Below are 26,929 nucleotides of genomic sequence, written 5' to 3'. Positions count from 1 at the left end.
GGGCCACGCCCATCCCGGTACGCCCCGCCCCGCCTCCGGTGTGTCCCGCCCTTTCCTCTAGCCTGGTTCTCATTGGCCAGCCGCTCTGAGCGCGGAGCCAATCGCGGAGCGGCGGCGGCGGGGCCGGGCTTAGCGGCGGGTTCCCGCCCTCCGCCCGCCTGAGGGAGCGGCCTTGGCGGGGACGCGGTGAGTGCGGCCTAAAGGCCGGGGAGGGGGGTGGCTGGGGACCTCCTGCGCCCTCCGTGGGGCCTGAGATGGCCTGAGGGGCCTTCCGCTCCCCATGGGGCTTGGGGGGGGGGGGGCTGTGCGGGCCCGTTCCGGCTCTCTTTGAGCCTGAGGGGCCTTCCAGGCCCATTCTGTGCCTGAGGGCGGCTTATGGGCCCGAGGTGCCCTGTGTGCTCAGGGGAAGGGGGGCACTCGGGGCTCGGGTGAGGCCTTCCCTGTCCCCTGTGGGCATTGAGGAGGATGGCTGTGAGGCCAAGGGACACAGCGGACTCCGCTGGGCTTTGGAGGGGCCTGCGGGGCTGCCCTTCCTGTGTGGGGAGGTGGGTACGGGGCCTTTGTGTACACTGTGGGAGGGCCATCTAAGGGGCTGGGAATACCACCCCCCACCCCCCCCCCGTGTTTACCTGAAGAAGGGGCTTTTGGGGCCTCTCCTACGCTGTTGTCTGTGTTTGGCAGGGGGCTGGGACCCCGAGTTACCTCGGGGGTCTGGACTGTGCCCAGTGCTCCTGGTGAGGCTGCTCCTTGTGACCACCGCCCCTGGAGCAGGAAACATTCTCCTCTCAAGGTGCTGGTAGGTCATGCTGCCCTCCTACACGTGCTCTGGGGTTGTAGGCTGGTGCATTATTATTCCTAAGCGTGTTTTTAGGCTTAAGTCTACCTTCCCTTTCCTCCCTCCTTTCAGCTCCCACTGTGATTTGAAAGGGAGCAGGAGTTTCTAAGAGGTTTTCCCACTAAATGGGTGTGGTAGGTGAGACCTCTGCCTGCCTCTGCTCATAGGCACCTTTTTCTGTTGTGACTTTCCCCATCTTTGATGCTGCTCTCTCTGCACTGTCTTTTCAGTGACCTTAGGCTTTTTCAGGGAAGGGGTAATAATAATGCTAACGATCTTGGGCATAAGCCTGGGAGGCTGAGAACACACCTCTGTGGGGAGAGTATTTTGAATTACTTTGCCAGGGTTGCTGCAAACACAAATCCTGTTTTAGCAGTAGGTTATGACTTTAAGGCAGAAAATTCACCTGTCCTCCCTGTACCTACCTCACCACAAAGTCACGATCCTTCCTGCTGGCATTAGCAGCAATCACGAACTGTTAATTGGAAGGACGATGTGTCTGGGGAATCAACAGAAAGGCACAGCTCTTCTTTTTGAGGTGTGTCCTTTTTTACCCCTGTGCTCAGACGGTGAGACTGCAGTTACCTGGTTTTAAGGGCTATAAATACTTCTGCCTTGGTTCACAGAAGCATTTTCAGTGATGTAAGCATCAAAACAGTGAATCATTGGGCTCAAAAACTGTGGGTTAGTCTGTAAGCAAAGCTTCTTGTAAAGAGCTGTTAGTTATTATTCTTCAGACTGGATTTACACATGCCTTTACTACAGTGGAGCAGTTTTATTTAGAGAAACAGTTGCCTTTTACTAAAAGAAATAGATGGATACCATTTGTAGCTTGTATGTACTTAGGTCACTAAAAACAAGCTCTTGTGCAAAGCGATTGCTTATGCTCGCACAATTGCCTTTATTTTCTATATAACAACATCCACGTTAGAGGGTCTTCTATAGTCTGATCTTGTGGCTGAAATGGAGACTAAACCTATGCAGAAGACTGCATCCAGACTTATTTCAGCTTATCTTAAAGCAATTAAGAACAGGTTAAAGTAAGTTATGCTTTCAGGGAAATGGGTGTGTGCTGAGTTAGCTAAATTGGTGTTTGTTTCAAGACAGGCTTATTTGCAGCAGAAGGAATGCTTTTTGATGTCTTTCAGTCCTGTCTTTTGCTGCTAGTGTTGAAGTGGATTAGTTTTCTGTTTGATCTGGGCTTAAAAAGAGTGATCTTTCCGGTAGGATTTCATCACGTGGTTTTATTTTTTGAGCTTGCTATTTTGTAGTTATTCTGTATAATGTTGAGTGGACTTCAGCAGGCCCAGTCAAGCTGCAGGTGTCTACCTGGAAGAAGTTGTAGTTGAAAGGACCAAAATGGTTATTTATGTACTTCTCAACAGTGGTGAGAAACAAGATTTAGCAAAGACACTTGAGCTGTTTGATGCAGATTGCATGTACCTACAGGCAGGGAAAGAGGTTGAGGGTTTGGGGTTTTGTTGTGGGTTGTTTTTTATTCTGGAAAGGCTTTGTGACAGTTTTCTAAGTAGAAGGCAAGATTACAGAGCCTGAAAAATAGGAAGCCTCATCACTGGTCATAATTGTGCTAACAGAAATTTATCATTTAAGATTCACGTGAACGCGGCCAAGTTTGTTGGATGTGTCAGGATAAAATGAGTCGATGTTACACTATATTTTGCTGTGCTCCAGAGGTAGCCTCACCTGAGCTATACACAGCAGTAATCTTTGTTTCCTTCCCCAAAGTATTTTTAACCATTGGAACTGAGGAACCCTCTTTTGCTGATTCAGTCATAAATCTGATCTTTCCTCAGTCTTTGAGGTGCCTTCATATCTGGGCACATTCAGTCTTGCCTTCTCCAGATCCGAGAGGTTTTGTAACCACCTACTTTGAGTTTTCTGATCAGGATACTGTAATATTTCTTTGTGTGGCAATTCAGTCTGCCTTTACAGGTCACGAGAAGTAAGAATCATATCTGTCTTTATTAGCTGATGCTTCCAGCACAAAGGTGGGAGCAGGCTAGGATGTGTTTGTCACTCCACCTCATCTTGAACTCATTCCATGTGCCCGTGATAGGCAGTCAAGTGTGTTTAGCTCACAGTGTAGCCAAAGAAAGCAGAGTATAATATTGTTCAAAAGTAATGCTATTAATGCCACTTTAAATACCTGAAAACCCATAAGGAGAAAATGTGGGTGTAGAGAAAGGTAAATAGTACTTCACCCTTTGTAATGAATTTTCTGTAAGACTTCAGTGCAGGATAGCAATTAACACCACCTTTGTCCCCTTTTGCCAAAAGCTGTGGTCATAAAGGAATATGGGCCAAGCAGGAGGCAGCAGTGGTGCTGTATTAAGAATTGCATCACAAAGTTGCAGTCCTGTTACCAAAGCCACTGCATGATGACAGGCTGACTCAGCAGCCAAATAACTCCTGAAAGGAGACTTGCAGAGCTACCTGAAGTAGCACGTACTTGTGCAGGCTCTTTGGTTACATCTTCTTGCCAAAGCCAGTGTCAGAAACTCTTCTTCCTACTGGAAAGTAAGTTCCTGTTTAATAAATGCCAAGTCAGCCTCCCTAAAACTTCAGCTTGGGAACAGACGCTGGGACTGCTGCATTCTGCTTAGAGATCCCAGAAGAGTGTGTGGATAAGGAGCTCTTTCTTTACAGGAAAAATGCTGGATTGGTGCCTGCTGATAAAGGCCTCTTCAGCTGTCTAAAGGATCTCCTGATTTTTAAATGAATTGCTTAACAGAAAGTAAATTTAGGTAGAGGATCAGTTCATTACTGGCTAATTTAACCCATGTCTAGACAAGCAGCATAATAAGTACTTTTCTGTGGGGAAATGTAAAGGAATGGGGAGCCACCACCATTTTTTTCTTCGATTTTATTAATAAATAGCGTAACCAGAGCTTATGATGAGTTCAGAAATCACCAATTTGGTAAAGTTAACATTTTCTGTAGAAGCAACATGACTGCAGTATCTTGGTTTTGGGGGAACTTGGCCAGGCTGCTGATGAAAGCCCCTCTGATTTCAGGTTTCTGATCCCAACATCCCCTCTGATTCCAGCATGACAGCCGGCTAGAGCTTGTGGACCACCTTTTGCCAAGGTTAGTACAATTTCGGGTCCCTGGCTTTTGGACAGCCTTGCCATCTGAACGGCCTCCCAGTTTTGAAAAACTTCCAAATTTCAGCGCTTCTATTCTGTAACCCAGACTGATTCCATCAGCTTCCTGAGGAGCTGAATCACCTTCCAGTGCTTGTTTCTTACCAGTGTCTGTATAGAGAAGCTGGGACTTGTAATTTAGGCAGCTCAGGTGAGCTGAATCCAACCCCCTGTGCTCCAGGGTAAACAGGGAGTGCTTTAAGCATGCCCCATGCAGCCCTGGTCTATCCTGGGGAAAAGAAAGGTGACATTGCCATGTGAGGAGGGACTTTATCCAGCCTGTACCATGGAGGGAGGCAGATTAGCAGCATGAATATCAAAACTGCAGTTTTCTGAGATGAGAGTGGCTGTTGGCTGATCTCTGCTGCAGAGCCTAACATCCTGATTTTGCTACGGCATGTTCCCCAGAGAGACTTGGGCAGCTCACAGCTAAGATGGATCTCTGGGATGTGTTTGTTGTGGTGGGAGGGGAGGCCAAGGAGCAGTGGTTTAGAGGGTTGAAGGATGTCCAGCTTTCCAGAGAAGGGGGTTACAACAGGAGACCAGAGTTGAGGAATGTCTCATTTAGTCTCAGGTCTAAAAGTAGTGGGGAGACTTTTTTTTATCAAGCCCTTGTTAGCTTGTACCCATGGAGCTTTTGCCGTCCGAACAACCTCAAATGTGTTATGTGCAGCTATTAAAAATGGTGTTAATCCACTGATTGCTCCTGAGTGTGGGAATTGTCAGTCATTGCATGGGTTTTGCTACTGAACATGCAAATACAGTAATACCCTTGTGAACTGTAAACTGGGCTACAGTCGGCCTGTTCCGCTGTCAGTGACTGGAGAACTAGTCAGCAACTTACTGTGAGAATAAAAATCTATCTGGGGTCCAATAGTGAAATAGCCAAAAGAAGCAAAAAAAAAAAAAGAGTTAAGAAGATCGAATAGAGAAACTACAGCACAGCTGTGTGTGTCGGGTCTGCTTTTGCAATTTGTGGACAAATAATATGGATTAAAATTTATTAGTCATACTTTCAGTTGCAGAAGCATGTATTAGGAGAACAGTAATCATCTCATACAGTCAGTACAATCTCATAAAATAGTGCTGTGTCCCTGATCCTTGTGTTGGAATGTAGCAGTTTAGTGCATTGAATCAGAGTTTGTAGAAGGAAGTAGAGCTTGGCAGCTGTAAAAATAGCAGAACTGAGCCTTGTGCCTGATGCTCATCACAACAGAGCAGTGCGAGAATGTGCGAGTCCAGTGGTAGCCTGTTCTTGTGACAGCCATAAGAAACAGTGTATAATGGAGATTGCTGCTTGTATGTAAAGTTCTGGCAACGTAGCTTTGAAAAACAGATTGGGCAGGCAAAAATAGCAAGGCCTTATTTATTAAAAGAAGAGTTTCCTCAATAAATGTAATTCTGGATCTAGAAGGTGTAGCTGGGTCTCCTGGAGCCCAGCTGTGTGGCTCACTCTACTGTGACAACAGCTGGTGACATTTCCAGAAATTAATCTGTGAGTCCACGTAATGCCCTAGGGTGTCCTGTCCTGCCCTGCTAACTGTCTTGATTAAGCATGTACCCCAATTTTAGGGATTTTCTCAACTTAGTAATAATTAACGTTTTTCTCTAAGTGGTATCTGTTTTATAACTTGCATGACTGCAGTTCTCACTCGGAGTTCTCTGCTAACTTGGAGAAACTGAAAGCTCCACAAAGGAGGTGAGGAGGGAAAAGGCAGGAAGAGTAAAACTGTTTGCAGCCACTGTGTTGCAGAAAATGCAGCAACAGTTTCTAGTAGGACTGGAAGTCAGCTGGGTGGATTTTGCAGGTCTTCAGTTCATATGCAGTTAATATCATCAGCTAGTTAAACACAACTGGAACAAATAATAGAGAAAAAACATAATAAGGAAGCTTTAACCTATATGAAAGCTAGCTAATTTCTTCATCCTCTGGGTGAGTTGATTATAAGTCATGGCATTGCGTAATCTCTAGCCACGAAAAAGGTTACGTCTGCCGGAATGTTACCTGCTGCAGCAGCTGGTAGTTATGAATGAGTTCCCTAATCCATTGACATGAATGTTCTGGCAGACACTTGCAAATCTCCTTGCAGTCTGATGCTTTTTGAGAAGCCTGCCCTCTGTCGGGTGTTAGTGACTGATGCAGACTCAGGGGATGGAAGTTTACGACAGCAAAGGCCTTTTATACAAATATGGTTTTTAGAAAAAGCCTGTGCTGCATGTGTTGGGAAAGGAGTCTTTGGAGGTTTTTGAAAAATTTGTCTTATTTCTTGTAACTTTGTTGAGGAGGCCAACTAAGGAATAGAAAAGAAATTATTTAAATTTCAGGAAGTGCTGATTTGCTGTTACAAATGGATTTGTTAAATCTATAGAGTTTCTCTAACATATATGAGCACAATCTTTTTCTTTCTCCAGGCTGTTTTCTATAGGGTGTACTTTGTTCTTTGTCCTTTCAGACAGACCAAGTCATAAATAGGAAAAATTGTAAGATTACTCAGTGATCTTCAAATCAGATAATTCAGATATATTTGTGAAATGGTTTAGTTTTAATATCAAGCACCTCAAAACCTCAAGTTTTTGCTGATCTCCACAGTTTCTATGAGATCCCATCTTATGGTGTGTAAATTAGCTAATGTTTGAGTCATTTTGGGCTAGGCAGGTTTTGGCTTTTACCCTTAATGCTGATCTCTGGGCTAAGCCATACTGCACAGCAATTTAAAACCTTCTTTTTTGAGCAAGATCGAAAGCCATTGATTTGAATGTTGTGCTAATGGAGAAAAATATTGATCATGCACATTTCTTGGGCATGTGTGAGCAGCAGGTGGGAGAGGAAGATTCTCATCGCCTCCCAGAACAGTCATCCGTTCCAGATCTTGTAACGGGGCCCGAGCACGCATCTCCATCCCGCTGCCCGCAGCAAGCTGACCCTTCTCAAACGTACGGGCGAAGCTGTGGTCAGACGTGCTGTTCTGGCTGCTGCTGAGTGGTATGAAAAGGTTGCTGTGACTCAGCTCTGCGTCACTGCTCCCCGCCTGCTGGAGATGGTAGTTCCCTCGCAGAGCTGTGTGACGTGGCTCTCTCAGAAAAACCTAAACGAACATATTTGATAGTGAGGAAAAGTGTTTACGTGCAGTTTTGCTGTCAGGCTTAAGGAGCAGTGATAAACAGCTGGTTTGAGATGGTTCACTTTGAATGTGCTGCGCAAGATACTGAAGTGAAACCAGTCTAATTATGCCTGTTACCTAGTGTTGGATGAGCAAGGGGGAAACTGGATTTCTGTTTACTGGTAATTATAAAGCGGTGGAGAGCTTAGTGCGTTAGGGCTGTGCTATATTTAGATGGTACCCTGTCTGTCAAATGTCCCTATTACAGAATGTTCTCTGCCAAGATCATGGGGTGAGCCTCTCCTTTTAAAAGCTGTTTTTGAAACTCTCAATTGTTTGCAGAAAATTGGTTAACATGCCATGGCTGTGGCAGCTGTAGCTGCCCTCACTTTGCGATGTTAAGGCATTCCAAGACCATTTTAAAGGTGTTGTGGACAACTATGGGAAATGCCACTTTTAGAGTGGAATTACTGCATTTCTGAAAGATGAAACCATTATTAATGTAGAAAATAGACTCTTCTTCAGTCTCTCACCCTATGTGTTGCAGACACTTAGTGCTATCTTTAATTAGGAGACTGTCACAGCTGAATTAAAAATAATTCAAAACAAAACCTCCTGTGAACTCGGGCCAGCCAGATTCACAGCCCTGAGACATGAAGGCTTTAGTTATCTCCAGAGCAGCTGGATCCCTGACAATGAGTTACCAGTGCTCTCATGCTGCCTCACCAGTGTCCCGCAGACAGGGCTGGAGGAAGCATTCACCCGCTGGTGTTGAGTGTGCTGAGACTTCTGGCCGTGTGAGTTTTGGTCCAGGTTTACCACCAAGAGGGTCACTTAGTCATGGCGGTTTCTTTTAAGTGTCTTTCTACTTGACAGCCAGATTGAAAATGGCAAACTCATTTCATGCAGTCCAGGCTAAGAGCTCTAAAATGTCAAGTTTTGATCATGTCTGATCAGGATTGAATTGAAATCCTAGGGTCAGAGAGCTTCTTTGTACAGTAATAAACCACTTAATTAGGCTCTGCAGCCAGACCTACCTTCTTGTTAAGGATTTATTAAAATCATGCGTAAGCTCTATTACTGGCATATGCTAATTTATTTGTGAATCTCTTGGATTATTCAGCAGAGGAGTTGAATATTCCTCACAAGGGCACACTTTAAAGAAATAAACACACTTGAAATAAATAAAATTTTAAAAATCCTGGCCTTTTTTTTAGCTTGTTGTCTTTGAGATAAACACCCACAAAGCCAGCTGCAATTTTGGCTAGGATATTGATGGGTTGCTTACTTGTCAAATTAAAAATGAGCTGGAGGGGACTGTTCTGGAGTACATTTCAATTTCAAACTTTCCACTTTCCAGAGTGACCTTATTGAGTGCCCCAATGGGCACCTTTCCTCTGCACGAACACCTTATTATGTGTGTTGAAATAGGCATCCTCTCTGCTTTTCCAGTTTAGTATTTTTTTTTAGTGGTATTTTCCCTTTTTTAAAGTTCCACAATATGTGGCTACAGTTCCTGGCTAATTGTGCTGAAACATGACACTAGCCAAATATGTTTGTGAAAGAATTATTAGTCACATAAGAAAGAATGTAATGGAATATTCTTAGAAAGTGTTTAACTATGCTTGACATGTAAAATATTTATCCAGACGTGTAAACAAAGCAAGGGGTGCCAATGTACTGTCATAAACCTTAGTTATTTTGAAATCTTGAGCAAGATGTTTTCCAGTTCTTGAAAATAAGGTATCGAGTTCTCTGCTGACATAACTTGGCAGTGTGCTAATGGTTGTCTTTACCTAGCTGAAATTGTAGCCCCTGCTTTTGCCTCTCTAAAAACAAATCAGGATGTGCTTTCCTGAAGAGCTGCAATTGTGCTGAATAAAACTCTTCTGTTTATTCTGGTTTTGGATTACTCTGGTAATACTTGCAGAGTTTACTAACGTGGCTGCACTCTAAGAGGTAGGCCTTATGTTTGTTTTACTACTTATTGTCTGTATATTAATGTAAGTTAAACAACTTGCCTGGTTCAGAGAACTCCAGTTGTTCCTACAAAAAACACTCTGCTTGTGCCTCTGCTAGCGAGGAGTGTATCAGCCCTGCGGCTGGACGGTACACCTGTAAATTGGGTGGCTTTATCTCCTAATTTATTCTACTTTCAGCTGTAGATTGGGTGGCTTTATCTGAGCTGGCTCCCAGCAACCTGTGCTGCTGGCTGCTGTGGTGAGATAGGTCAGGGCCCCGTGGGGATGCCAGATAACTCTCCTGGCAGGGACCCCGTCCCAGCCTGTCACCTACCAAAGTCAGGTAAAGATCTCCTGTGGTGGGTCACAGCACCTGAGTTTTGCTGAGCCTGGTTCTCTTCCCCACTGAACGCAAACTGCTGCTGGACCCTTAAACAGTGACAGCAGTGCCTGGCCCAGAGCACCAGGGCCCTGTGGTGCAGGTAGAGGGGTTGGCTTGCTGTGCTGTGCCCTCTTCCCATTCCTGTCCGCCTTGTACAGCCCTCCCCCAGGCCTTGGAACAGATGCTGGGGTGTGTAGGTAGAGCAGAGCTGGTTCCAGTACCTCAGCAGCACCAAGCTCCTCCTGACTGATGAACTGGTTTTTTCAGCATGGGAATATTTACTTTCAAATTCAATTGCATTTCATTAAACAGTGTGCAGCTTCCCTGGTTTGGGGTTTTCTTGGATGCTGTATGCTCTGTCATTCTGAAATCTCTTTGGTGAGTAGCTACTGTAACTGCATTCAACTTTCAAAAATCTGCCATCTATTGTTAGTTTGTCAAGCCGCTGCCATGTAATTGGTTAAAAATGAATGGCAGTTGGAGTTGTAGCAGATGAGCTGGGAATGAGTTAGCAGTTACTTGTTGGGATCCCTTCCAGAGAAGGAGGGTGGAGTTTTAAGCTGCTCACAGCCTTTCTAAAATAAGAGTCAAAGCAAGTAGGTGCCTTTTGCTATGGGTGAAACATCAGCTGACTTTTTGTAGGAAACAAAAAGCTCAGTAAGTGAGGAGAGGAATTTTTAGTCTTAATATTTTCTCTACTGATATTCTGCTGTAAAATAATCCACTCACATTAAAATGGTGCATTTCAAAATACACTGATCCTTAGTACACCGATCCTCATCTCAAGAGGATCCACCCTGGACAGTGGCTATGCTACAGGCAAATAGGTTTGTTTAGCCTTTATGGTGCTGCAGGCTGGGTGGTGGTGTTGGGACCCTGCATTGCAGCCTCAAATTGGAAGTGGTGGTGGCAACAGCCCCTAGTACTGGGCTGCAGTTCCTGGCTCTCCTGAGGCCACTGTGGAGAAGGAGGCAGGAGGGATTTAGGGTGTGTTCAGCCCCTCAGTTGTGAGCTGAAGTGTGAATTTTTTTACCCTGCTGTCTCCTTGCTGATTTTTTGGGCTGAATGCTCTACTGCATGCTTTGAAAGTGCAACAAGCTGCCTTGCTCTCAGCAGCATGTGCTCTGTGTGGAGTTTTCATAGCCCTGAATGATGGCAACCTGCCCCCCCTTGTGTGGGACAATACGCTGTAGTGATTAGAGGCTGTTGCTCTTTCTTTACATTCTTCTCAGCCTCTGTAACAGGCTGCAGGTGCTTTATTGCACCCATATCTGGACAGACTAGATAATTGGGTGTTAGAGAATTAAGTTTGCCCACAAACTAGAAGTAATAACAAGTGCTTGCAATCATATTGACTCTCTGTATAGTACAAGCATGAGTTAGTAAATTAGTGACAACTGGTTTGTGTAATGTTGGATTGTTTGATCTTTCATTAATCTGTTCAGGTGCTACGTACTGTTCAGAGTTTAACACTTCCCAGTACACATGCTTTATCACTGGCATGAGTCAGGATGAAAATAGTTTCCTACTTCTTCAGGTTCTGTTTGCATTAAAAACGATGTATTATTGCTGATACGTGATATATTTAATTCTGTTCTCGGAAATTGTTTGGAACAGTCTCTGAGCAGCTCAGATATATCTGAGGGGAGAGCATTAAGAACAAGAAAACAGATTGATTTAATACTGCAGTTGATGGAGGGTCACATTTCCAGGTAACAGAAATGTGTAATGCCTCTGCAATGCTGTGCATTGGCCCTGAGCCCTGAGAGAAGGTGGTACTACTTATTGGGGCTCATTAGCAATGCATTTTGTGGGCATTGAGGTATCAAAATAACTCATTTTATCCTCAGTTACTGTAAATTTGTTTGGATCCGAGTTCTTCTGGACTTGGGAATCTGTATGCTCATGGTTATGTACATATTCAGAAATTCTGGTAGTTAATTCCTTTCTGACTGTGTAAGGAATGTGTGGCAGATGCGTGGCAGGAGTGTATTTAACTATATGGCGTCAAGGGTTAATAAAACTATGCCTTTTCTACCACACAATTCCTGCAAAAACAGGCTGAACTAGGAATTTGGGAAGAGAGATTCTGGGAGACTTTTGCTGAAAAGAGAAGGCTTAAAATAAAGCTGTTTGTTACAGTGCAGATTTTATATTCAAACTTTTCATGGATCAGCTGGGGGGGCGGGGACTTTTAAACTGAAATATTTACATGAATCAGACATCTCTGCTTTGGGGGAGTGACCATTGCTGCACACAGTTTAAACTCTGCAGCTGTGCTGAGACTTCATGCTTCCCTCTATTACAGAAGGATTTTGGGGTATTGGTGCTGGTAGCACTGAGAACATATGAGCCGCCAGTAAGTAAGGAACTGTGTTGTTTGGGAGGGGGGTGCTTGGCAGAGGGTTTGCTCCCGAGTTCCAGTAGGAAATGTGGGGGATTGTTCAGAAGTTCTGATGGCTGCAGGTATTTTGGGCTGGGGGTTAGAGCTTTCTCGGAAATACTGTTGTCCGTATACTTTTTTTTTTTGCATGGCTTATAATTGAGAAGCTTGACTTCTTGTAATGTAGGTGTAGGATGGTGTGAATTTGAAAACAAGTTGGATTTAACTGCCTAGGAAATCTTGTTCCCTTCTGAGACACCCAGTGGTAGTATGTTATGGGATGCACTTCAGCTATTCCAGCTGATGAGTCTGCCACAGTATAACTTTCCTATTTTGGAAAAGTTACTTCAAGTTAATTAATCTCAACAAGCTTTCTGCCTGTATTAGTCTTGGTGATTATAGATTGACAAAAGAAATTACACTGTCAGTGTGGGGCACCAATGAGGGTCAGTGCTGTCAGCAACGATGGGGTCTTTCAGCGCGTGAGCCAGGCAGTGGCAGTTGCAGGAGGACCTGGCGAGCTGTGGGCCTTAAAGCAAGGTGTGGATGTGCAGTGTTGAACCATTAAAACCATGTTGCAGACTGTAGTTTTGAACTGCATTTGTAGAAACAGTGGATTTTTGTTAAGACTCAAGTAAATGAGTGAGTCTGTAAACTTTGCTAACAGTGAAGCACTATGCACAGAATAGGAGAAGACAATCAAGCATTTCATCAGCCTTCTCGCTGTCTCTTGCCAGAATTTGCAGGCTGTCCTGCATTGCATCAGTCCTGCTGGACATGATTTTCCATCTGTATTTTGAAGCCAGATGGAAAATGAATCCACTGTATATTGATAGAGTTATTTCATGATGCGGGGAAAGCCTTTTGTAATGTGCTTGCACTAGTTCAACCTATAAATCACCCTTTTATTGTCTGGTTACATTCACGTCTAGAGCAGAAATTGAAGTGAGGATCATTAGTAGGTATGAGAAAAGCATATTAAAGGCTCCAGGCAGATTTTCTACCTGATGCAACTTGGGTGAATGCACTTTTATGTTGTTCTCCTGTGGTACAGATGTATCTGCCAGTGCTAGTGAGCGGCCAGCCTCAGACCGGGCACGTCTCACGTTGCCTTGAGCCTTCCTCGTTGGATTCAGCCGCGCAGGGCAGCGCCTGGGGCTCAGACCCTTGTTCTAGAAGGTACGCTTGCCCAGGGCAGCCTGGTGACACCAGCTTCCCTGCTGATGTGACGCTTCATGCGTAGCCATTCACCTTCTGGAAGAGGATATAAAACTGATCTCCTAGACAAGTCTTAGCTTAAAAGAGAATCAGTGAGGAACCACATTTGTGCTTGGCAACTGGAAAAACGCTTTAAGGGGAAAAAGCCTACTAATGAATGAGAGACCCTCTGAATCTTAAAATGTTTAAAGACTGTAGAATTTGGCTGAAAGCAGGGAGTAGGATTTCAAAGCAGGATGTGTCATTGCTTTAGAAGTGCCTTTCTTCTACTGTAAGCTGCAAGACTGACCTGTGAGCCCATCACTTGCTTTTATTTTTGAGTGGATAAAGAATCAGTAGGCTTGTGTTTACTCCAACTTGTAAAAGGAAAGGCAGCTTCCTGCATCTTAAACTCTAGATGAGTTTTAATAGGCAATTTTTATACTTATTTTGTCTATTCCGATTTCCTAACGGTGCTGAATTTCCTTCTTACTGGGAATGCAGAAGGGAACAAAGCAGAGCATACAGGAAGCTCTGTCAAGACTATGGCACACACAGTCTGGCAGGCTTTTTCCAGTGCCCTTCCATGCTATTTCCTTTCCATACTTTCTCCATTTTATTTTTTAAATTTTCAGAGACTCCAAAGGTACAGGTGTGGGAATGAACAAAAGCTGGTGCCAAAATTCCACGGATTTGACTCTAGTTTCATTTGTGCAAATTCAAACCTGCTGTTTTCAGTGGATTTCCTTCATATTTACAGAATGAGACCCCGGATCTGTTCTCAATCTTTAGTAGAGTACAAAGTTTTACTTTTTGCCTTCCCTTCTACCAGTTGGATTACTCTTATTCTGCACAGCCCTCTGGAATGCTTCCTTGGGACTGGGGAATTTTTATTGCCACTGAACTGAGCTGACAAGCAGTATGTGTTTTTTTTTTCTCTTCCTCCTTCTCTCCAGGAAAATATGCATCCAATGATCCAGCGGAAATAGTTTTTATGAAAATTAGAAAGTTGGATTGCTGACTATTTGCCAATATGATTATTTTTTCATAGCAAGTTTGATAGCTGTTTTTTTTTTTCACTTAACCAAGTTCCAAAACTGTGTAGGGTGCACAAGAGCAGACCTGAGAGAAGGTGAATGTGGGCAGTGAGTACTACATGAGCAAGGCCAGCTTTACTAACTCAGCGTGGTACGGGACCGACACAGCTAGACCGCATCCAGCCTCCAACTGACAAACCCGCACGTTGTGTACAGCACAACGGAGCCTTGGCCGGCGGATCCCTCCTGGCTTGGGTATCTGTGCTGCACGCCTCGCTGTGGTTCAGATGTACCCGATACTGATTCGCTAATCCTTACGTACAGGAAATGCTTCTCGTTATTTATCTTAAGCCCATGAGATTTCCCTTTTTCTCTCCAGAGTAGGAATTCAGTCATTGCTAATTTGTTTTTCTGCTTTTATGTTTAGAAAAACTTTTGGCATGTTCCAAGGATATGTTTTTAAGAAACTAAAGCAAGGCTAAGCTTTTTTGAAAGGCGTGCAATTATATTAGAAATACGTCTCATTCCAAAGTAGTAGACTGTGGAATTAGGTCAGGCACACCCTGCATACCCATGTTTCTTGCTTGCTCGTATTTCTGAGAATAATTGTACACAGGAGTGTTTTTGTAGATTTAAAGGAGTGTTGTCACCTTAAATAAGAGTTGTGTGGAGTTTTAAGTCATGATGGTTACGCTGTGGTTTAGGAAGCGGGGAAGATTGCTAACCGTCTGATTCACTCCCTCAGTGTGCTGCTTGTTCTGTGCTGTTCACAAACTGAATGGTGAGGTAAGGTTACTCACTTCTACTATTTTTACTCTCTTCTGCCTTCGTTCTTGTCATGCCAGATGACGGTGAAGCAGTGCATAAGCTGTCAGATGTTAGAGTTTTAGAGATGTTAGGCTTTACTCTTCAATGGATTTTGACAGCTCAGCTTTTCATTATTTTTCTTTGAAGTTTCTGCACAGTTCTGCAAACCTGGTATCTAAATTATTTTATAATGACTCTTTTAAAAAGTCCCAAGGATAAGGAACAAGTAATACAAAAAGAAGTTAGAAACTAGCAAGTCTGTAGTGATGTTTTTGTTTTGCTTAATAAAATATCCTGCATCTAAATGGGTTTTCTTTGCTGGAGATGGTACTGTATTTGAGTTTCTTTTCTTTACACACATCACCTATGCATTGTTTATGTTGGTCTGTACAAGTTAAACCATTCACCTCCTTCCAATAGCTGGGTGAGAACTGTGTACCTTGAGAAGTGGGTTTGGATGTGCCTCAGATTCGTTAGGGTGGGGAAGGATAATGTGCTGAAGACTGTCACAGCCTTTTTACATTCCATTACACTTCCTTCTTAAGAATTGCATAGAACAAGGATCAGCCTCTTTATCTCCACAAAAGGTTTGTAGCCTGAATTGTTTGTGCCAAAGATGCATTGCTAAATAAAACTGTTTCCAGTTTGTGTTTAAAAATAAACTTAAATATCACTTCCATGTTTTTCTCTCAAAAGTGTTGGCTCTAAAGGTCAAATAAAGATGACTTCACTGTGACCATCAGCATGTGATTTGGAGAATAAAGATGTTTGTTCAGCTGCACAGCTCATTCTTGACATTGTCATGTTCTGGGTGGAGGAGGGAACCTACATGCTCCAAGTTAGGCAAAACCAAGGGCCAGAGTGAGATGTGACTTGATTTTTGTCTGTGATACTGATTTCCTTTCAAAAAAAAAAAAAAGCCTATTTAGGAGCTCTTTCTCTGATCTTTAGTGCTGAACATGACACTGGGCTTCTGACATTCATGAGTTCCATCCATGAGTCTTCAGCTCCTCTGCAGCCTGGTCCCTACCTGGTCCTTTGGGATCTGAGCACACAAACAAGTTACTGAGAAGTGAGCTAAGAAGCCAGGGTGCTCGTTTACTGCTCATTATCAGTTCTGTGGTACCAAGCCAATTTATGCTTACCAGAGGGTAGAAACGTGCATGGAAACAGACCTCAAAAGAAGATGGTAACCTGCTCATCTTTGTCCTGTTCACCATGGGGCAATTGCTCGTGCACGCCCAGGGAGCGTGAGCAGTGAATGTGCTGAAAGTCAGAGGAACACTTGGTTAGTTAGTGGGGCTGGTGCTCTGGCTGGTCCTGAAGATTAGGTCTCTTTTTCTGTGTCCCTGTTTTCTCTCATAAAAGATTTCCCTGCAGTGCTTCCCAGGGCTCTCAGGAGCACTAAGCAGTTAATATTTGTAAAAAGCTTTGAAGATGAATAGTGCTAATTATTATTTATAGGTATTCATTGTCACCATGGGTAGTTCACCTTGATCCTAGGCATGAAAGGAAACCAGGACATTTGTAAGCTGGCCAGGCATGAGTATGGCCTTCTGAAGTCTTTGTGTGTTAGTTTCCCTGCTGGGTTGATGTGTGATTGCAATATATTTGTCATGTTAAATGACTGGTTTGGGTATTTATTGTACCAGCCAGATGTGCCTCATTTGCCTCAATTCTGCTGACACGTAAGGTATAGATTTGGGTATGCCAGGAGGGGACAGAAGACAGCAAAATGCCATGAGCCTGGCCCACCTCTGATTGTCGGCAGGGCGGAACGTTTGGCTTTCCTGCAGGTTTAATGAGGGAAGTCGGATCTGATGCGTGTGAGAACGACCACTATTGCAAAGAGCATCTGTTTCTGAATCTTCCCATCTCTGCAGGTTTTAGCACCTTTCACTGATGCTGGACTGAGTGTAACAGAAAAGAATGAGGAGAAAGGCGTCAACAGCTGGGGCTGTTTTTCCTAAAAATCCTACTTAGCAGATTAGGCAGAAAAGGGGAGGAAAAGCTATCAAGGGAAAATAATGTAGTATAGCTCCTGCGTGTCTGATCATAGCTCTGTAAATGGTGTCTGAGATACTGTTGTTAGAGGACTCAGCTGAATGGCACACAGGGTCTCTTGAACGGTGCGTGCATTTACAATTTAAAGCTTAAGGTGCTGGACAAAGATTGATCATCAAGTTACAGATTGCAACATTCATCAAACCCTGTTTGATTGTTGTGAAAATTCAGTCTGTAAGTGTTCTGCGCTATTGGACATGACTTAAATATCGCTTATAAGGCCAGCCTCTTGTGAAGTTATGGAATGTAAGTGTCCCTAGGTAAAACTGCTGTTTGCCTGGATATCAACTGCCTGCTGACCTGACTCCCTGCCTACGTTCTCCTTGCTGCTAAGGATGTATTAAATAATCAAGAGACTGCTCAGACGGCGCAAGAGGAGCTTATTGGCAGCCACAGAAAGAAAGAGGCCTAAGAAGTAAATTTTATGCTTATCAAGTTTTCTTAATATACTAGTTGTCAGCTCACAGAGCAAAATCTGTTCCAAGTGAGTGTGTGAGCATCCTCGTTTTATCAAGGATGAGGGGATAGAAAAGTTGGAGGGGATGGAAGAGTTCCGGAGACACACGCCAGGATGTTGTTTGTGTTCTTGCCAGTGATTAGCCAATCTCAAGAACAACTCCTCTTGAGGGCTTTCCCGAGATGATTATGCATCCTCTGGGCAAGGTTGGGGTTTTTTTCTTCCCCATCTTGAAACACTTTTGCCTAAGCAAATCAAACTGCAGTTTTAAAAAATATGATTTGGCTTTCTGTGCAGTTAACAAATTTTAAAGCATTTTTGGTTAAAAAGTATAGCATAGTTATAATGTATGGACTTCAATGGATGCATTTGAAACCACAGTATTAGTTGTATAAATAGTTTAACCTTTGCAGTCTGGAAAACTCCATTTTCTCACAAAAGTTACAATAGGCTTTATGAAACAGGGGAATGGTTGACTTTTTGTAGTTCCATTTGACATTGTCAATTTTGGAATTGATTTAAAGGCTTTTTTTTTTTTCACTCTAGAGTGTTGTACAGTTTGCATGTTTAGGTTTACTGCAAACAGCATTTTCTGCATGTTCTATATGTTTACTCATTTCTGTAGATCATTCCTGGGATAGCAGGTTTGTCCTGAAGTTGTATGAGTGGGGTGGTTGGTATGTTCTGCTTAGACACTGGGAGCTCCACACACCATGTCCCGCTGCCCAGCAGCCTGCTGGCCTTTCTCACTGCCTCTTTGCTGGTCTGAGAAGAGGGCAGAAGGCTACACGGGTTTATTCACGGAGAGCTGGTGTTGCCCTGTGCTCGGGCAAAAGGGGATGGATTTGTAAGTGTGTGACCCAATGCAGGGCAGCATTCACAGGGGCTGCTGGGTTTCTGGTGGGAAATAAGGGGGTTTCTCCAGGGTCCAGGCAACCAGTGCAGTAAGTACAAGAAAGCAGACTGGAAGGTGTCAGGAGAGGGAGTTTTCTGAGCCAACATTGGGTATTTGGTGAGAGGAGAGGTGGATAGCAATACACTGCGCGCTGTTAGGCTTGCTGGCACTGAGCCGACCCTCGTAGGCTCCTCACATAGCTGTTCCTACCAGCCAAAGCCTTTTAAAAAAAAAGGAAAAAGTACAGTAGCTTTTCACATGGTTTTGCTGTTGCCAAAAATCTTCCTGCTGATGAATATCAAATGATGTGCAAGCAACAGATTTTCTAAAAATATACAGATAAAATAATGCTGGCAACTTAGTATTGGTTTTACAGAACAAGAGGAAGGAATTGTTATTCCTTTTTTACATTTCTAATTAAGAATGAAATGCTTGCACGGACTGCCAGTAACGATGGGCTTGAAACCCACCACTGAAGCGCTCATTAAGGCCTTCGTCCTCAGCAGGTCCTGACCAGAAAACTTGCCAACTCTTACTTGGCATTTTCTTGTTTTATTAGTGCTGTATTTTATCTGGTTTGTATCTGGCCCTGTCAGTGTTCTGCCGTGCTCTATAGATGGTACGTGCAGGCCCTGGGCTCTTAATTCAGCCAAGAAAAAGACACAGGACGATTGTTCTGCAGGGGAGAAATTGGGAAAATTCATTAATGAGGAAATTGGTGTTTTGTGTTTGAGAGAGTGAAAGGAAAACACTTAAAGCCAAGAAAGGAGGGCTGTTTCTTGTCTAAGGCAGCATCAGGACAAAATACATGCCACAGAGAGAATGAGGAAAAGAGACCGTGGAAAGGGTCTGTTAGGAAGTACAAAGGAGTGAAGTGAGTCTTAAAGATAGGAACAAGGAAGAAGAATTTCACCTGAGTGAAACAGCAAAACAGCAGGAATGGAAAATGTCTCTGCATGTGCTGAAAGACCATTTAAAACATGAATGGCATTGGTTTAACCGTTTGTGGGGGCTGAGCCAGGGCACAGTGGGTGTAAGGCTGATGCAGTCATGGCTCATTTTGCCAGTGCTGGGAATCAAGAGACATGTAAACTTTTTTAAAGGGCTCTAATGGTCTGGAGGTCGGGCAGTTCCCAGGAAGGTATTCATAGGAACACATGTGTGATCTAAAGACATCAGTGGCTTTAGACTTACTTTTAAAAAAGCAAAAGTTTAGAGATTAAATAGAACCCTGGTTACTTCAATACCTCCCCCCACCACCACCCCCGCCCCTTCCTGGGTAAGTGTAGGGACTTAACTAGCATCATAAGCCTCTCTGAAGCCCAGCGAAGGATCTGAAGAAAGGCCTTTTGAGCCTGAGGGGCTTTGCTTGCAGTACCAGATACAGGGATTTGCGCATCGTTGCTTGGGAGTTTCTTCCAAAACTAACAACCTGGTATTTTCTCTCCTAGCTCTTCTCTTAGAAAACGCAGCCAACTCCTCACATCACGGAGGCCCAGCATGAATGTTAACTGTACTGGTGGGACAGACTGGTCAAGGAATCCGAAGTCCAGTTGCTCTGTGGAAAACATAACTGTAGCCATCCATGAGTCAGAAGAAAGTAATGTGGTGCTAGGAGGTCGCAGCCCTGCTGCAGTTCCCAGGACTGACGGTAAGGATAATGTCTTTACCTTATAGTAATCATTAAGGGAGATTATTTTTTTTTCTGTGAGATATTATGTTTTGGAAAAATTGCAGTATCTCAAGGCAGTTTGCACTGGGGAGTGCAGAATGTACCCTGCCTTTGCCAGGCTGGTCTAAAGGACAAAGGTCCACAGCAGAGTTTAGGGTCTTGCTGTCTTGGCAAGATCATCACATGCCAGACGACTTGCAGCTCTTTCTGAGGTTGTCCCTGAACAGATAAACTGAAAATAGCTGGCCAGTCTTGATGAGCTGTGTGCCCACCATGGACCAGGCATCAAGCACTGCTGGTTGAAACTAGCTCTAGTCTGGTGTGTGCTTCTGTGCCAGCTTTCCTGTGAGAGCAGGTGTCAGTACTTGGTGTCTGTCTGTCTGTATTTCTGGCCTTGTTTAAATCCTGTGCTCCTGCTCTTCACACAGTGAATTCATCTTGCTTTAACAAAGAGCATTAAGCATCATGGTTCATCGGGAAATATTTTATCCAAAGTCCAACTGCTGGCGCCGTTTGAAAATGCAGTCTAGTTTCATGGCATGTAACATCACCCTGACCGTTATGTATATTCACATCCTTTGTTATTGTATGACTCGGTATTCTCATTACAGTAGGAAGTGTTACTATGAAATTATGTTTTTCAGTAAATTATATCTTACCCTTGCAATATTTGTTTGTCTCTCTCAGGTTTAGATTCTGAATGCCGACACACTGCTTGTCCAGTAAGTCCCCAGATCAGTAGCATGTTGTCTGCTCCTGAAGACACCCACAACTGTCATTTCCAAGATGGAAATAAGAGACAGTCAGAATATTTTAATACCCAGGAACGCCATGGATGCTGCGCTTTGTCTTCAAGCAGCAATTCACAAACAGTGGCTCCAGAGAAAGTGACGCTTGTGGTAGATGGGACTCGCTTTGCAGTGAATCCACAGATTTTCACTGCTCACCCTGATACTATGCTGGGAAGGTGGGTGATTTCCCCTGTTTTCAAGGTACCTCAAGAAGGTCAAATATTTACTAGAATGGAACAAGTACCTAATGTTTGGTTTGTGATCTCATCTGTATGCACAAGTGGAGCGAGGTTGACCCTGTTCAGAATTTGGCTGTGAGCGAGGCCTTGAAGATGAGACTGGATGTGGAGGGAGTTGGTAGTTCTCTAACATTCTCCCTTCAGTCTGCTTCCTTCCAATAATGTGCACTTTTAGCTAGACACGGTCTGCTTTGCCTTCTCTCCAAGTGTTTGCCTTGTTTGTAGGTAGTACATCTGTTCACAGCTGATAAATTCCCTTCCAGAATGGGGAAAATGATAGTGCTCCATCCTCCTGCTGCTCTTATCTTATGATACTCTGCCATAGGAGAAGTTACTCAGCTCCCTGTAACATAGCTTAAAGGTTGGAGCCTATTGATGCAACAAGAAGCGCTCGTTTTCTGTACTGTCAGCACTTTCACCCATCTCTGATCGAAAGGAGACAGGTTCTGTTGAGTTAGTGAGCCTTGCACAGGTCATTGTGTAAAACAAGGGATCAAAAGGCAAGTGGCGATAATCTTGTGTAGTGTCAGTGAAAGGGCTTTATTGCCAGGGTGTTTTCTGACCCAGGGTTGAATGATGTGTTCCTTTGAGCTGTGGCTTGTTCCATACAATACAGTAGCTGCAGCCACAGAGTCCAACTGTATCGAAATCCAACAGCAGGACTTAGCCGAGACAAGCTCTTGTGCTTATTTACTGTAAGAGGTTGGAGTGTAGGTTTCGAGTTACTCTGTATGTGTGTCACTGTTTTGTTTAATCTCAATGCACCTATTGGTCTCTAGGATTAATGCATTTAAATATACCTGTGCACTTATGTAGATTTTTATCTGTTCAGAATGTTTGGACCAGGGAGAGAATATAACTTCACCAGGCCAAATGAGAAGGGAGAATATGAAATCGCAGAAGGAATTAGCTCAGCTGTGTTCCGGACTGTGCTGGTAAGGAGATGTTTGGAGATTGAAAAAGAATCTGTTTGTCACATGTGCCAAACGGAGCTGTCTCCCAGGGAGCTGCACACCCCGGGATATATTATTTTATTACTGTTTTCAATTGTGATTTTAAAAAAAATTACAGTAGACTTTGGTATGAGTCATCATTTCAGATATTTGCCTTTTAACCTTTCTTGTGTCATGCCATTGTAGTTCCTGAGCTGTGTCCTGAGCTCGTGCATATTGCACGTGCATATTTCATATGAGATGTTATGAAACCCCATGCCATGGGAGAAGTTTTAACTGGAGCTCACAGTTTATCAGATCCTCCCAAGAGGATCTGCAAAGAGACGTAGATTCTGGGACAAGCAGGACTGTTTCTGCTGTGCACAGAGCTATATATAGCCTCTGAAACTGTCAAATGTTGGTTAACAAAACAAAGAACTAATTAAAAAATTATCGAAGTCCAGGCTAGTCTTTTTCTCTGAAAAAAAACCTTTCCTTTTATTTGCAGGATTATTACAAAACCGGAATCATTAACTGCCCTGATGGGATTTCCATCCCAGACCTTCGAGACACATGTGATTACCTCTGCATAAATTTTGATTTCAACACAATCAAATGTCAAGATTTAAGTAAGTGTGGAGAGAAATCAGCTCTTAGGAGATGATCTGCATGGTGTTGAGCACTCTGATCCTGATTCAGTGCAGTTCTTAATTGTATACTGTTTAAGCATGAAGACCCGGACTCCACTAGGACTGATGTATGTGTTGCGTTTAAACAGCTTCCTTTTTTGATGCATCAGTCCGAAGTGAAGTGATTTAATCTTGCAGAATACAGACACCTTGCTCAAAAAAGCAAATTGAAATTGTAAAAAATCTGGTCTCCTCTTGTAACAGAGGCTGAGAACAAGAGCTTGCTGTTACAGCCAAACAAAATAAAAGCTGAAAGCAGGATTATAACTCCTGTCTAAAATGTACCAGAGAATCATGAATAATTTAAGCTTAAGGATGATGGGCAGAGCAGGAGCCAAAGATAGCAAAGTTGGAAAGGAATAGAGAGTTCCTAGTCATGAAGGAATCTGTTTGGGAGCGGTTTTTGGTGGGTATGCTGGCAAAAAAAAAGTACTTCTAACATAGGCAAATCTGTGAAAGGCACTATGCTGAAAAGGGTTATATGGTATCATAGCACAGGCTGTGGGTGGAATTTCCTACCCTGTCCTCTGAATAATCACAGAGAAGGCAGAAAATGTGCTTTCAAGGACAGAGGTTGTTGCTGGAAATTCAAGTTAAGTCTCATAATGAATTAATTATTCAGTCTATTACTGTTTCACTTTGGAAACAATGATTGGACCTTGGTGTTTTTTTTAATGTAATTTGCATCGCATTTGAAATGCAGTCTCATGTATCTGATTTTGCTGATTCTGGAGCTGGAGACTGTTGATGCTTCTGAACATATGTTACAGAGTTTGTCTAAAGAAGAATGCGGGCTGTGTTCTTGAATGTATCTGAAAAGTGTAGAGCTGGGACATACTTTCATACTGTGTAAAAAAAGCTCACCATATGATTCATGTCTCATTAGGTGCTCTGTTACATGAGCTCTCCAATGATGGTGCTCACAAGCAGTTTGATAGCTACCTGGAGGAGCTAATTCTGCCTATAATGGTGGATAGCGCAAGGAAAGGGGAGCGTGAATGCCACATTGTCGTGCTGACAGATGAAGACACCGTGGACTGGGATGAAGATCATCCACCTCCAATGGGAGAGGAGTACTCACAAAGTAAGGGCTCTACACCGGAGCTCCTGGCTCTGCGTTCAGCACACACCCAGACATATGGCTGTAAGGAAAGGACGTGTTGCCCAAACAGCAGTCTTCCTCCAGGAAGAGATGCTGGCACATGGAGTCCTGTTTTGTACGTTCCTTCTGAAACGGCTGCTGCTAGAGGCAGCAACCTGGCTGGTTAGAGCTTTGGTCTGACCACCTGCATTGGTAATGACAGCACTTACTGCATGTTTCCCTTTTGTTTGCTTCTTCCCCCCCCCAGCCTTTCCCTGGCTCCCTAGTGAGGGAATATTCTGCTTTACACACCCATCACCACCTGCTCTATCCAGACTGTAATGTCTGTCACTACCCTCTCACCAAGGAAGTGCAGCTAATCCCAGTGATGAGAACAGAGACCTGAAGTCGTTCTTGGAAACTAGACCTGGTGTTCGGCACCGCCACAGCTGAATATGTCAAAAACGAGGAGAAGGTCCCTTCTTGAAGGTGCTAATTGCCCTTTTTATTTTTCAAGTCCTTTACAGTTCCAAGCTGTACAGATTCTTCAAGTACATTGAGAACCGTGATGTTGCCAAGGCTGTATTGAAGGAACGGGGCCTGAAAAACATTCGCATTGGCATTGAAGGTAAAATATTTCTTCAACAAAGGAAGTTCTGAAACAGGTGACTCCACAGCCAGTAAAGTCTAGTTTTCCTCTGGACTCTAGGCATTTCCTGTTTTACTCTGTGTTTTACTAGGCATTTATTTTCATTAAATTAGTAGAAGCTGGAACCTTCCTTCAGCTCTGTCATGTTACACTGAAATTGCCCAGGGAGGCTTAGAAGTTAAGGGAAAAATGAGAGATACATAGCATGTACCAGCAAGCCTTGTCTCTTTAGGACTGAAAAAAACAGGAAACGGGAGTCAAATGCTTCTGCCTACTGATCCAGCCGTTCCCTTAGGGAGCTTAGAGAATGTTGTGCTCTGTCCTGGGAAACTAATTTTTATAGTAGCTATGTTTGTTCATCACATGACTAATGCTGTGCAGCCATTGGTCGTATGACTACACACAACGGCTGCACCATCTTTTCAGGGGAAAAGAAAGCAAGCCAATAATGTGGAATGTGAGTGTCTGTCTACTGAGTGCCCCCCTGTCCCCATAATCACTCCCGCCTGGCTGTTCTTCTGGGATCATGTTGTCTCTTTGTGCAAGTCAAAGGTGTGTAGTGCAACTGACTGGCTGCCTGTATTTTCAGGATATCCCACCTGTAAAGAGAAGGTGAAGAGGAGGCCTGGTGGCCGGTCAGAAGTGATATACAACTATGTTCAACGGCCATTCATCCAGATGTCATGGGAAAAGGAAGAAGGGAAAAGCCGTCATGTTGATTTCCAGTGTGTTCGGAGCAAATCTCTAACAAACCTAGTCACTGTGGGTGATGACGTCTCGGAGGACCATGAGGTGATAATGCATCACCCTCCACAAGTAGATGAACTCGACAGGCTAAACGCACCCTTCTCCCAAATGGCTGTTAATGATCTTCCCGATTAGTCGTGGCGCAGGGTGAATAGTCCTGCTTGATGTGTCTCATCATAGTGTTGTCCCAGGTGATGGAACACACACTCCTGCAAGGTGCTTTATCCTCATTCAGGCTCTTACTACCGTGTCATATTTCAAGCATGTTAATAAAGAGCCACACTCCATAGCCTAATTGTGCAATCAAAAGCAAGTCTCCTCAGACAAAAAGAAATTATGCTGTTTGTTTCTGCTACAAAGGTTTCCAGATTGGTGGGTGCTGAATATTTTACCTGAACTTCTAAAAGAGGAGCAGAAGTGTTTAGAAACGTCTTGTTTGACATGAGAGAGAAAATTCTGGGCCTATCAAGACAAAGCTTTCCTTTACCATTAGGCACTTAGCTTTACTTTTGTGATAATCAGTTACAAAGGATTGAACATCAAAGCGGGACAGATGATCCTCTTTCATCAACCAGCAGAAATGTAGCACAGCGAAATACTGAGTGTGGAGGAATCTGTTTACAGTGCCACCTGGCTTTGCCTCCAGCATGTACTGCTGTTCTAGGGAAGGATGAACTAGTTCAATAGGAAGCATATCTGTGTTCCCAGGAATTTCCCATATATATTTCTCCATAAGATGCAATACTCTTTTTAGGGATGTTGTCTGTTAGGGTCAGTAAAACAAGCAGATCACACTGAAGGAAAAACCTAAAAAGAAGAGACTGTAGTTCATATTTTACCAACATACTAAATCTGTTTAGCAGTCCGATAGATGTAAGAAGCCTTCTAGAGGTGACTGTGCATGCTAAAGACTTTCAGTTATCTCCTCCATCCCCCTGCTAAGACAAAAAGCCAGTGGAGAAGCTCCCAGTACAGATGTTTTACTGCCTGAGTAAAATCCTTGGTCTCATCAACCTTAGTCTGTCAAAATTTCTGTAGGCTCTCCAAGGAGAATTCTACTATTGCAGCTTTAAAAGGCCAGCTACAGTCTTCCCAGTTTGGAACTGACTGGACCATTTTGCTGTCAGGCAGGTAAGAAATGCCAGTAGTAAACCAGCCTTCAGTAGAGAAAAATACGTGTACCTAGGAACAACTCTCTTTTGCTGCTCTGAATAGATAATCCTAGTCTGTGGTTAAAGCTCTGTTCATTTTGGATTCGGGGCCAACAAAGCTGTGACTGTAGGTGTAGGCACACTCCGGGCTGGCTTAGCTCAGTTCATTACATTAGAGCCTGGCTGGTCCTGTTCTGGCAGCTTGTAGGCGTGCTTATCCCCCTGGCTAGCACACAGTGGGTTCAGTCCTGCCACAGCCGAGCTGTTACATCAAACAGAAGGGGCCAGCGTTGCCAAGACGTCTTTTCTGATGGCTCCAAAGCGGAGTACTTAAACCTGGTGCTGGTGCAAAGAAAAGCTGAAATCCATTCAAAAGAAAGAGAGGGAGAGAGCTCCCTTGCAAAGTTGTTAAGTTCAGGTCAGTTCTACTTTTGCAGTTGACTGCTGTTGAAACCTGTATCACTTAGCCTTGAGTTACCTGGTCATAGTGGGCAAAACAGAGGTAGGTCTCAGTCTGACCCTAGAAGTTTTAATCCTTTGTTATCGGGGTTTCTCCATCAACCAAGTTTTTATTATTCTCTGTCTGTCTGCAAAGTGTGTGGTAGACTTGGCACTGGATTGCTGTTACTGTTTGCTGCTAAGGATGTTTGGTTTTTTTCAGTGCAAGTAACATGACAGTATTGAGTACAAATTTT

The 26,929-nt window shown here is 43.7% G+C and overlaps 1 protein-coding gene across 6 annotated transcripts; it reads left to right on the top strand.

Annotated features, from left to right (window-relative positions):
- Window positions 1-133: 133 nt before the first annotated feature.
- KCTD20 (potassium channel tetramerization domain containing 20) lies at window positions 134-26,929 on the top strand. 6 transcript variants are annotated; one of them, XM_086765828.1, is made up of 9 exons: window positions 134-186; window positions 3,871-3,943; window positions 19,735-19,934; window positions 20,643-20,922; window positions 21,818-21,920; window positions 22,426-22,546; window positions 23,493-23,690; window positions 24,205-24,315; window positions 24,926-26,929. In XM_086765828.1, the coding sequence occupies exons 3-9, from the start codon at window positions 19,784-19,786 to the stop codon at window positions 25,216-25,218; spliced, it is 1,257 nt and encodes a 418-aa protein (XP_086621954.1). In that variant the 5' UTR covers window positions 134-186; window positions 3,871-3,943; window positions 19,735-19,783; the 3' UTR covers window positions 25,219-26,929. The 6 variants fall into 6 exon arrangements, with proteins under 6 accessions (XP_086621954.1, XP_086621957.1, XP_086621956.1 ...); XM_086765829.1 differs by lacking the exon at window positions 134-186 and adding an exon at window positions 774-796; XM_086765831.1 differs by lacking the exon at window positions 3,871-3,943 and having other exon boundaries at window positions 141-186.

Source organism: Chlamydotis macqueenii, chromosome 23 (assembly GCF_036417535.1).
Source record: "Chlamydotis macqueenii isolate bChlMac1 chromosome 23, bChlMac1.mat, whole genome shotgun sequence".
Lineage (NCBI taxonomy): Eukaryota > Metazoa > Chordata > Aves > Otidiformes > Otididae > Chlamydotis > Chlamydotis macqueenii.
Note: the sequence above shows the minus strand (reverse complement) of the source record. Positions and strands in the feature narration are given on the sequence as shown.